This window comes from Condylura cristata, unplaced genomic scaffold (genome assembly GCF_000260355.1).
Source record: "Condylura cristata isolate star-nosed mole 26May11 unplaced genomic scaffold, ConCri1.0 scaffold00021, whole genome shotgun sequence".
Classification (NCBI taxonomy): domain Eukaryota; kingdom Metazoa; phylum Chordata; class Mammalia; order Eulipotyphla; family Talpidae; genus Condylura; species Condylura cristata.
The window spans coordinates 1565611-1577798 of record NW_004567122.1 but is presented as its reverse complement, the minus strand read 5'-3'; the positions used below and the strand labels follow the sequence as shown (position 1 = coordinate 1577798).

The 12188-nt window shown below is 56.3% G+C and overlaps 1 protein-coding gene across 1 annotated transcript in view; it reads right to left on the bottom strand.

Moving 5' to 3' along the window:
* Positions 1-12188, bottom strand: part of TET2 (tet methylcytosine dioxygenase 2) — a 24349-nt gene that overhangs the window by 5221 nt on the left and 6940 nt on the right. The window contains exons 6-7 of the mRNA XM_012727728.1: positions 8463-8613; positions 6791-6880 (exon numbers count right to left, since the gene is read on the bottom strand). Coding sequence (XP_012583182.1) covers positions 6791-6880; positions 8463-8613 — 241 coding nt within the window. The remainder of the gene's footprint in view (positions 1-6790; positions 6881-8462; positions 8614-12188) is intronic.

The following is a 12188-nucleotide window of genomic DNA, read 5'->3' as shown; positions in this document are numbered from 1 at the left end:
GCGGCAGCTGCTCGTGGCCGGCCGCGGCGCGAGGACGCGCAGGGGCCTTGGAACCGTGCTCGTTAGGCTACGGCGCCCCAGGCCCTGTGCGCTTCTCCATGTTCAGGGTCACCCCGTCCATGTCGTCTAACACCTGCTGAGGCTGTGACGCTGCTGTACTGAGTCTGCCACTGGGGCGGGCCGGTCTCCACGTCTGTGGTCGCGCCCCATGGATGCGGGGCCTGGTCCTCTGACCAGTCTGCTGGGTTCCGGGGTCTCGTTGGCGCGTGTCTTGAGGTCGTCAGACGTCTGCCTAGGAGTTCCCGTTTTTTCACGCTACTTTACTGGCTACTGTGTTCACTCTAGGCTTTGTTTACTGCTCATCAGAAACACAATCGCCACAGTACTTTGCCAGACGGTCAGTTCTTCGAGCCTCGGCAGGCTCTGCGGGAGCCGCTGTGTAGACAAGTGCGTCGTGCGCAAACAAGACAGCCGAGTCCCCAGCCCCGCGCTCCTCTCCCCGTCCCAGTCCTCCGTCAGCCATGCTCCTGGCTCCAGAGTTCCTCACCCGTGTTCTTTGCAGGCGGAGAAAGTCACTGTGTGCACGTGGCGTTCTTTGAGATGACACCAAGGAAGCAGGGTCGCGGCAGTGCAAGCCCACGAGGCTTATGTCTCGGTTTATACACTGCTGGATCTCACGTGGTATCAGGAACACTGGACGGCCGTCTGCTCTGTCCCGGGCTGGCACCAGGAGCCCTCCAATGTCATGTATCCATGTTAGTTGGAAACGCTTTCCAGCGTGCTTTGCGATCTTTTTCGACTCTTACTTATTTAGAAAACGTTGCTCGGTTTCCAGGCACTGAGGAGTTCTGTGGGTAGCCTGCTAGGTTTTTTGGGCTCGTTGTGATCAGAATACATACTTGCGAGGCCTTTCAATCTGCGAGTCCTCTTTCTCTGACCCCCGTATGTTTCGGCAAGTCACCCTGACCCCTGAAAGGACGTCGCTCTGTGGCTGAGCGGGGAGTTCTGCGTGTGTCAGGGACGCGACGGTGCTGCTCCCCTGTCTCCTCCCGCAGCTGCTGTCTCGTTCTGCCAGGTGCTGGAAGACGGTATTGAAGCCGGACTGTGGGTCTTCTACTTTTGCTCAGGGCCGCTCGCTTTCGTTTCGTTGGAGGCTCCATTAGTAGATGCTAACAAACTTAGGCGTGTTTTCTGAGCAAACTGCCTAACTGCTGCCGGCCTCTTCACGCCACCCTCCTTGCGAAGAGATCGACTTTGTCTGCTATTAATGCATCAGCCAGCACGTCCTTCTCCGTCCTGCCTTGGAACTGATCTGGGTATTCAGACTTAAAGTATCTTTCTTGATGCTCCTTTTAATTTCACAATCACTCAGTATCATTGTATCATTCAGTGTCTTAAGCCTCCTTTTTCTAGAGTTAAGATCGTTTCAATGGACTACAGGTAAGACCCCAGTGCTACTTGTTTCACAGTTACCTTTTACTCAGTATTCTGTTAAACGTCTCTTCTGGTTGGTTTTCTTCTCTCTTTACCGGTGCACTAAACTCTATACTCTCGTAAGCGGCCGCTGGCTTCCACTTGCACCTGGGCCTTACGACAAGCCATTTCCAACCCACCACTTTCTGTGCTTTTTCAGGTGACAAGCCTGCAAGTGCGCTGTTCATACAGTCACGTAGCAAATGACCTTTTAAAGAACTGTTTAACATAAGAGAAACACCCTTTTCTCAGACTTCCCACTTGGGATGTTTTCACTTTTCTTTTCTCCTGGTGGGTTTTAACATTTCTGAAGTGTTCACCCGCTGATGCTGAATTAGCTCAGCTCTGAAAAACTGCCCACTCACCGTGGCTTGTAGGTTGTAGATCTTCAGGTTACTGGTTTTTTCCCTCAGAGGTGAAACATCTTTCACGTATCAATTTTGCACTTCTCTGAACCACGTTTCCTGTCCGTATCTGTTACCACTGTGTCGCACAGATGGTCTTCACTCACTTTCCACATTTCCTCATGTGACCCCGCCCCCACGCTGGGTGGGGCTTGCTGAGTTCTGAACCATGTGAAAAGCATGCTGTCCATTATGGAAATATTTTGGTCCCCTTTCTCCCGCGATCACACTGCCTACATCAGCGTGTCCTGTGCAAACCCTGCTCCATGCGTCCCTGGCCGTACTCTGACACGGGAAACGGCCTGTGAGCGGTTCCTGGAAGTTCATCTCCAACGTCTGGGAGACCGTTGTAAGACCGTGTAAACATGGTTGGCTGATGGCCTGGCGCTCTGCTGGTGGCCATGGGCACGGAGTGCTGTTCAGATTCGGGTGGATTCAACATAAAGTCCATTCACTGGGTGGCGTCAGGCACACCGAGGCTCGGCCGGTGCGATCAGTGGCCGTTAGCGGATGGCAGGGGGAGAAACGACCCCCGCTGTGCAGAGGGCACTCTGGAGCGTCTGGTCTACGGTGTCCTTCCCGTGGGGGCAGCGCAGCATTTTGAGATCCGCACCTGCTCTTCAGGCCGCAAGCTGAACAGGGAGGCAACCGCAGAACACGTGTGTGCTGAACCGCCGTGAAGGGAGAATACTTAAATGGAGCAAGACTTTGCTGTTATCCGTGGACCCAGGGAGCTGAGCTGTGAAATCAAGCAGAGCAAGGAAGAACCTTCTGAGGTCGCTCGGAGAAGGTGACAGATCGAGTGGCAGGCTTCAGGGCGGCGTCCAGCAGCTCGGTCTCCCACAGACGGGAAGGTGGACGGCTGCTGCTTGGCACGTCTCCGCGCCACGCTGTGACCCCTGTGGTCACGGCAGACAGGGCCTGTGACTTCATGTACACACCACCTCTCGCTCAGGCATGGTGGCAGCCATCTAAGCTTCGCCTCCGACCTCGGTGGCCACGCGACGCCCACTGGCTAGTGCCCGCTCTGCGGCCATTCATGCGGTGACCCAGTGCTACGGAATGATGCAGACTCCTCTGGTGTTTTTAGTGGCTTCAAAATCTGGCAACTCCCGACTGAGAAATGCTAACAGACTCATGCGATGTGGTCAAATATGAATACTTAGAAGATGAGGTGTGTCTGAGGGTCCGTAACCACAAGCCAAAGAAGCTGGTCTATCCCTTTCCCCGCCGGTCGTCTGACCAACAGCACCTGAGCAAGGATGCATCCGGCGGGAAGGGGCGAGCCTCAGCTCTAGCAACATAGGCTGAATTCATCTTCTTAAAATTTACTGTGATGTTTCTCACCCAGAATGACCCTGCTGATTATTTTCCAGTGATACTGATGAGAATCCCCCCGCTACTTCATTTCTTTGAGGTAACTTCGGTCTGCAACAGCGAAGGTGAGCGGGGAGTCAGACTCACGGCTCCTCGGGCCTGGTAGCACACCACACGGCCCGGCACCAGCAACTGTCCCACCGAAGCCCGAGAGCCCCGCCGCCCCTCCCGCGTGGGGCTGGTGTGCTTGTTCCCGCATGGGTGAAGCCGCCGCTGCTTCTCTCTGCCGTCGCTTTCGCCGCTCAGCGTAACCCCTCTAGCTCCTCTGTGCTCTCCCGCCGCTGAGCAGCACTCCACTGCAGACACACCGCCCTGTCACCCGCGCCTCTGGCCCCGGGAGGCTTCCCTGGCGTGACTACCGTGAACAGTGCTGCAGTGAGCACAGGCGAGCACAGAGCCCTTTCAATTCCTTTTTCCTTTTATTTTCATAGTCAACTAGGAGTGGAGCGCTGGGTCATCGGTCCTTTGAGAAACCTGCAGGCCGGCTCCTCGGGGCTGGGCAGCGCGCCCCTGCGGGTGTGGGCGTCTCCACGCGCCAGCACTTGCTGCTTCCGGCCTGTCTGCCCCGGGCTGTCCCCTGCGCGGGGTCCATCCTCGCAGGGGTCGCCTCTGCCCGCGCCTGCAGCCACCTGCGTCCCCTTGCGAGAGGCGTCGGTGTGGCTGCTGTGCCCGTTGCCCGGACAGGCCGTCTTCCTGTTGCGTGTGAGAGTTCCCTGTAGATCCTGAGTATCAGCCCTGGCACACGTGTGCAGGGTGTGCGGGCAGTTTCTCCACAAAGCGCCCAAACACTGTCCCCGAAGAATCGCTGAAGCCAACGCTAGCGTTTGGCCTGTTTTCTTCGTGTGCATCTGTGGTTCCAGCTCTTTGGTCCAAGTCTTTTGAGACGGTGACCTAGTTTCCTTCTCTGGCAAGGGCTCTCCAGGCCGCGGGCACCACTTGCCGGAGAGACCCGCCCTGCGCCAGGGGTAGCTGTCTCCTCGGTGGGGTCGTTCCTGGGCTCTGAGCGTCCGTCTGCGGCCTGTGCCCTTTCAGCAGCCGCCGCCGTGGGCCCGGGCCCGGGGCCCGGCGTGCTCAGAGTTGTGTGCGCGCCCCCCGCGCCTCCCCCGTCTGCTCGAAACACCACTGCAACGCGGACGTGGCTCACAACGACGTGTGTCTCGCCCTGGGCACCATGGCCATCTTGACAGTGGCAATTTATAAGCCAGTCCATGACGAGGTTGCCGCCTTACGGCTCGTGTCTTTTAAGAGCCCTCTTAAGACTTTCCTGGCACAGGGCTGGTTCCCCCCCTTCACTACTGTTTCTGGGGCCCTGATTCTGTTTGAAGTGACTGTAAATGACACTGCTGCCTCAATCTGAACCAGATGACTGTGCCAGGACGTGCCACTTGCCATCTGACTGAGGGACAGTGCCCGGCCGTTACGTCCCACAAGCAGTGGCCAACTCGGGGTCCTCTTCTCCCCGTCTTCCCCAGTCGTCCGTGCTGGGGCTCCGGCACTGTGATGAACAGCAGTGGTGCAAGTGGACGCTTGTCGCTGCCCTCCGCCGAGCATGTTCTTACTGGGTCTCTGTCACGCGAGGTCTTTAGTATCCTGCACCTTCGCTCCCACTTTGGCCAGAGGCATTACAGAGCTGGGGCTGACGCTGCCGTCTGATGGCCGACAGGGCCACTTCTGGCTGCTTCTTGCCCTGGTGGCTGCCCGGGCTCGGATGCCTGTGTCGAGCCGCCTTCGCGTCCCCGAGGAAATCCCACTCGGTCAGGTGTGTGATGCTGCGGATGTGTCACTGGGTGCGGGCTGCTGAGATTCTGGTGGAGAGTTTTGCGTCTGTGTTCAGTGGGGATATCGGTTGATAGTTTTCTTTGTTTGTGATATTGCTGTCTCTTTTGGCATCAATGTGTTGAGAGGAAACCCTCCTTCAATTTCTGGAAGCGTCTGAGAAGGACAGGTATTGGTTCATTTGTGGAGTTTGAGAGAACTCATGAGTGAAACGACTGGGCTTTGTTTTGATTAAGGTGCCTTCTCTGGAACTGGCCTGTTTTCTGTTTCCTCCTCAACTGAACAGGGAAGGTTGCATGATAAGAATGCATTCAAGCTACTCAATTTACTGGCATAAAGACAGATACTCCTAGTATTCGCTTATGATCCGTTAGGTTGAGATGTTTGCTATAATCTCTCCTCTCACTCCAGGTCCTCTGATACAGCTTTCTCTTTTCTTCTTGGTGACTCTAGCTAGGGTCTGTTCCTTTTACAGAACCATTTACTCCTCTTGCCTTTCCAACTTCTGTCTGGTTGCTGTCCCCTGACACACGTGAGTCCCACTATTATTACAGTACTTAGCACTGTATTCACTTCCGGTGTGGATTTACTGGCTGCGTTTTGAGAATTCTGAGTCTACAGTTACAATCTGGATTTTTCTCCTGATTTTCCACTGAATAACACTACAAGCAGTGTCAAGCTCAGCTTGTTGAAATCAAACTTTTCGCCCTTCCCCCTCACATGCCTCAACTTCTTTTCCTCACCTCCCCCTGTTCTCTTCTGCTCGACCTCAAATCCAACCACTTAACCACATTCTGTGAGTCTCCCGCTCCTGCTCCATCACCACTACTGGCTCCTCCCGGCTGAGGGGCACCACACCCCTGGCCCCGTGACTGGTATCTTCCGCTTCCTTTGACTTACTGTCACTCATCTGAGTTACTTTTTGAAAAGGTCACCGGTCACCCAGCAGGCTACGTTAACAAATTAAATTCTTCCACTCTCCCCCACCCCCAACACACAATGAAAATACCCCAGGGATAACCTCTGACCTGTGGGAGAAAGGTAAGAGATCTTTGTATGACCCCCAAAGTCATCTGTGACCTCATTTCTCTACTGTTTTGGCTCAGAAACTCGTTCCTGCCCTACGCAGGAAGTGGTGTTTCATCCACCATCTGCTCTGCAGCGGGACTTCCTTAGACACCTCTGAGGCCGCGCGCGTGTGCATGTCTGAGGGGTTTTCCTTTCGTGCTTTCGTTGTTGGCGTCATAGAAACCGGGAAGATTTTGTAGTCTCTTGCCTCTGTGATGACTACTTCTAAAGTACTTGATGGGTGTAGCCTCAAACACACAAGGAAAAAGTGGTTTTGCTTGGTTCGTAAAGCCAGGACCAAAGTAAAGTAGGAGGATCTAGCAAAAGCAGACACATCCGGACACGAGCATATCAGCAGACCCATAATGCTGTGTAAACAAACTCCTGGCGACAAAGCTGGGGCTTAGAACCTACAGTTTGGGTGACAAAATCTGCTTCCAGGGACAAAATTATCCATTAGAATTAGGTTAGTAAATGGAACAGCTTGTGAGCCTTAAGGATCTCATCTTTATACATAGAAGGACTGAAAACTTGCTATTCTGGACTCTGTGATCCCCAGACAGCTGATCACGAACACGGCAGTGGCTATAGTAATCAGTGAAGAAAGCCGCGGCTGCTTCTGAACTACTTCTGGGAGTGGGGAGAAGGCCGCCGTCGGCTACTATTCAGTCACGGTCACTCTCGAAACTTACCTGGTTATTATAGGCGTCAGGCGCAAGTTTCTTGTATGTCGGCGCCATAAGAGTGGACAGGTTTTGTAAATGAGCCTCCAGTTTCTCCTCCTGTGTAAAATGAACAATTCTACATATTAAATTCTAAACCATCCTCTCCTTAAGAGCGAGGCTATCAGATTTTTTCCTCCCTGCACCTTGGCTCCAGATCACAATATATAGTGCCCGATTCAACGACTCCAACTACAGCATCTTAAAAAAAACATGATTATGTGCAAGTGAAAAGTATTGCCAACACATGACTTGCTTTCTGAGTGTGCTATTGGGACACCTAGCTCGCTCTTCCGTGTTTTCTGTGCTGCGGGCAGGTGTGTGGCATGTTATAAAGCTGCGCCGAGGGGAAGGTGCAGGACAGTCGTGTGGCCCAAAAGGAGCCACGTCTCTGCCTGCCTCTCTGCTGGCCAACAAGGATGACGAGCTGTGACGGCCCTTGTCTGGCTTCAAGTGTCCACTGCTGATCGTCAGCAGTTTGGATCACCTCTCCAAAGAGCGAGCTGCTGCTGGCTGGGCCGGCAGAGGGAGGAGCCCGAACTACAAGAGCGATCCCTCTGATGCGGAGAAGTCTGTCAGGGGACGGGAAGCGAGAAGGGTGTTCCGCCCTGCTCCCCTCAAACACGGCCTTCCAGGCCACACCCTTCGGCAAAGGGACAGTGCGCAGCCCGTGGCTGCTCTCACACTCCGGTGAGCTCTCACTCTGTGCGGCGCCCCTCTAGCATCTGGGGAGACAGCGCGGCCCGCAGAGCCGGGGTGCGTGTGGCCCGCGCAGAGCAGGGCGCTCCGGCCTGGCAGAGCCAGGCGGCAAAGGGCACGCAGGACGGCTGCTTCTCACTAGGGGGCTTCGCGTGTTTTCTGTGGAAAGAGGGCCTCTGGCACACTCTTCGTTTACTACTGAACATACGATCCCATGACAGTTTTTCATGATGTTTTCGAGAACCTCTGCACTTTATTAGTAAATTTTCAGGGACAGTGGAAGTCCGTTACACTGGATTTACGATCACAAGTAATCAAAAATTTCCCTTCAGAGGGACACGTCACTACTATAAATGTGCGTATTTCAGTGGCATTTAAAATGTGAAAAATAGCTTGTGATAATGTTACGGCAAAGACAAAAACCAGCGACTTAAATGAGAAACGAAGGTTCATTTGTCCCTATTACACTTTTACACTAAAATACAGATGTTTCCATCACTGAATCCACTTGCCATACTAACTTCACACCGTCAGCGCTCATGCAGCGTGGCTACAGATGGTCTTTTCTGAACGTAGTAGCCACGGACACGCTCTCTACAATCAGGTTCAAAAGGTGAGTGTCTGGAAGGGAAGTGTTTGTTTAGGACTAAGGCTGACGAGCCAGCCCTTCAAAACTCTGGGGTGACTGAGAGTACACAGGAGAGGCCACAGGTGTGAAGAGTTAAGTTGTGCCAAGTTTTGACTTGGGTATGGCGTGGTCATTACGCTGCCTTTTCATATAGCTCTAGGCTGTCTACAGTCCGCTGACAATGTGGTGGCTTCCCCCCTGAGATGAAATCCTGTCAGTGAGAGCTTAGCGGCGTGTGCCACACTGTTCCCGTCATCTGTGCTCATCAATTCTCCATGAAAAATATAGAGATTAGACATCAGGAAGTAAACAAACCTCTTTTGGGTCATCCCCAAGCAGCTTAAATTTTCTTGGGATCTTGCTTCTGGCAAACTTACATCCATTGTAGTACATGCTCCACGAACAACCAAATGAAAAGGACGCGCCGCAGGTCTCTGGGTCCAGCCCCTGGCAGGCACACGTTCTCCTGAGAAATCAGAGACCACGTTCATGGCTAGAGCCAGCATTACAGGGCCACGGATTTCTGTGTGTCCACGTGACTGCACGAAATTACGGCGCTGTCACCACACAGAAGAAAACGAATTTCAGTTGCCTTTACAACACAATTTCACCAAGTTCTTGTTGCAGAGAAGTTCACAGCTAAAAAAGTGCACGTAACACCATCAGAGCTTCACAATACCAAGGAAACGACTTACCCACGTAAGCAGCGCCCAACAAGGAAAACATGCCTGCCCCCCAACCTCTTGCTACTACTGGGGCCGGTGCTTGGAGGGAAGCACAGAGAGAAGCGTCGCCTTTCCGACGGAGCGCACGTACTTCTGAGTCTGCATTGGTGGTTTTATGTGGAATCGCTTTTGCAGACTCAGCTCCTGCAGTGTACTTTTATGCTGCGTGTATCTTTCACCACACACTGCAGAGTGCGTCTGCTAGGCATGTTTTATACTTGGTCGTATATTTTTATGCTACAGTAACTTTTACAGACTCTAAAGACTTAAGATAGGAGCGCAGCACAGGGTCCGAGTGGAGCGCGGCACGCGTGGGTTCTGCAGGGACACGGCTGGGTCCCACGTCACCTGGGGGCGCGATGCTGGGGTGTCCGCGCACCCGTGGGGTGAGGGTGCCACAGGCGAACTCTTCTGCCACGGCAGTCAACTCAGTGTGCTCTAGTTTTCGGCTAAGCTGCAGTGTAGTGACGTCATAGCTCCAGTCAGACCTGTCCTTCAGGACCGTCATCGAGCCAGCAAAGAAACCACACGAGTGCATGAAGCAGTCAGTTCAGCGGGTCTCCCCTGCTGTGAGAGGACCGACACGCCCACGATCCTGAAGGTGTACAGGGACGCTACCAAGGGTGTAGGCTCCCCCCGGTTCATGAACACAGCTCGGTGACAAGCGAGTGGAAACAGGAAGTGAGCACACCACCGGCGAGGGTGCTCTGCTGGCGCTGACAGCAGCTGACACCCCGGACACTGAGCGTCCCACATCGCCTCCCTCCCGCCGTCTTCACACCCTCCGAAGCACACACACAACATCACGGTCAGTGGAACGAATCGGACGTCATCTCCCCACGATGGGCGCGAGGAACCCAGATCATCTCGTCAGCACTTACGAAGCACTTCACCAGAAGGTAACAGGGACAGAGAAGTCAGCAGAACAAAACAAGTCGGGAACATGCCACTGCAAGTAATCCCTCAATTCCTAACAAGGGGGACTGTGCATTCTACATCGAGAGCTGCATGAACCATAACTGATCTTCCTACATGGCATCCCCTGGAGCCACCGTTCCGGAGAGCCTCGACCACATGCCAGGCATGAGCTTTCTTCCTCATTACTTCGGCTTAAGAAGTCCGAACGTGAAATGAGAATAGTCACTTGTCAGTTTTGACAGGACGACATGCAGCCAAGCTTTGGCCGGGAAACCCTTGCTTTTCCGCTAGTGGGCTGACCCTGCTTGCACAGCCGACTCCGACTTGCGACTCCACTCCAACAACATGACACACGAGCAGGAATAAACAAGGGACTGCTTGCAGCGAGAAGCTGGTGCACAGAACCGGCAACTTCCTGAGGGGAGACAATGCCATACACCGACGGGCCAAGACCCGAGATGCACAGAGAGAATGAGGAACCCAACCCACAGCGGGCGGGAAGAGCAAACAGGCGCTGCTCCCGAGAGGACACGCGCAGGGCCAGCGCACGGGAAAGGCTCACCGTCACTCACTCCCCGAGAGGCGAAGCAGAACCACAGCCCCACCCCGACAGGAGAGGACGGAGCGCAGCGAGGCCGGGGAAAGGGGCCTCCGGCCCGGCCTGTCCAGCCCCAGGCGTCTCCCGCAGGAGGCCCTCGTTACAAGGCAGAGGGCAGGGCAGGAAAAGCGTGTGGACAGCACGGAGCACGGCCCGTCTGTGGCAACACGGGGGCGCGGGAGGCCTGCCCCACGGCACGCAGGAGGAGGAAGGCCGGCGCGGGGTGATTTCACTCGCGGCCACACGAGGAAACAAGAGCCAGCGCCAGAAGCAAAACCCAGAAAGCGGCTGTGGCAGGGGCTGGAGGCGGGACGGGGCCAGGCTGCCCCCCGAGGGCCACGCGCCCCGCCAGGGCCTGTCCCTCGCTCAGTGCTGGGGGCAGCGCCCCCCCCCCCCGAGGAAGCCTGAGCGGGACACCGGGGGCCGCTGCGGGGTGGCCCCGCGGGGGTGACGGCCGGGGCAGGGGCCAGGAATTCTGCAGCCGTGTGGGCGCGTCCAGGGAGGTTTCCGCGGTCTGAAGGCCCGGCCTGGCGGGAGCCTGCCCGCTGGGGCTTCCTCAGCGTGGCGCACGGTCCCGCAGCTCCTACCTGCCAAAGCAGTACTGACCGGGCTGAGTCGTGAGAGGGAAATGTCAGAGGGGAAGCTCAGAGCGGAGGGAGGAGCCGCCGGCGGGCTGGGCGTTCCCGCGAGAGAGAGCGGGCTCCGAGGAGGGCAGGCCCGCGACAATGGGGACTCCGCAGCGGTTACCGTGCGCCGGCAGACGCCTCGTGTTCGCCTGTGGCGCGTACAGGGCAAAGTCTACCTGGCTGGGGCAGAAGAAACTCCCCAAGCTCCACGTGAAGGGTCTGTGCCCACTGCGGCGACCCGGCTTATCAAGAACCTCGAGCGCCCCCTTTTGTACTGCCCGGAGAATCGCCCTCAGTGGGACTGGCCGAGCCTGACCTTACCCCCGGGGGGGGGGGGGGTTTGGCCAGCCCTCACACAGCAGCTTGTCTGAGGGTTTGTCTTTCCCCCATTGAAACCAGTCTGTGTTTTGAGACCGAGACCACCGTTTTCAAATGCAAACGAGCAAGTGGAGGTCTTCGGCTTGGGGGTTCCTTCCTGCTGCTCTTATATTCCATTTCTGGCAGTGGCATTTCTGGGCCAGTAAGGGAAGCGGTTGGGGACAGATACCAGGGCCTGGAACAGATGAGATTACAGGGACAGCCAGGCTGGGCGCAGCCGGCGGAAACGTCAAGGAACCAACCAACCAACCAACCGTCACCTCTCACAGGCGCTCGGTGGTGCACAGGCTGAAGCCTTCACGTGAGCGGCCCGCTAAGGAAAAGGCCGTGGCCCGAGCCCCGAGAGAAGCTGTGGCTCCAGGGTCCCGCTCCGGGCACCCAATACAGACCAGCAAGGCGAGGGCACCACGCCCGAGGCCCCCCGCGCCCCGAGGCCCCACCCACATCTCAGAGGCGCCCCCACCGCCCCTGCCTGACGCCTCCTAGGACCCCGGAAAGCGCTCAGGCGGCCAGGACAAGGGGCCCCGCGCCAGGGCGGCGGGCACTGCCAGCAAGAGGCCAGTCTCCCGACGGGCCTGGGGGCGCCCCTGGGAGGGGCTGGAGAGGCGCGGGGCCTGCAGCCAGCCGGGAGCTCCAGGGGCGACTGGAAATGGCGAGCGACGGGCCTGGGGTGCTACGTATTTGCAGCCACGGCCCCGCCGCTCCTGGGGCGCCCTGCCCACCCCAGCGAGCGCCGGGCGGCCCCGACCCCGCCGCCTGTCTGCAAGGACCCCCGATCTCTCGTGGCGCCCCCTTC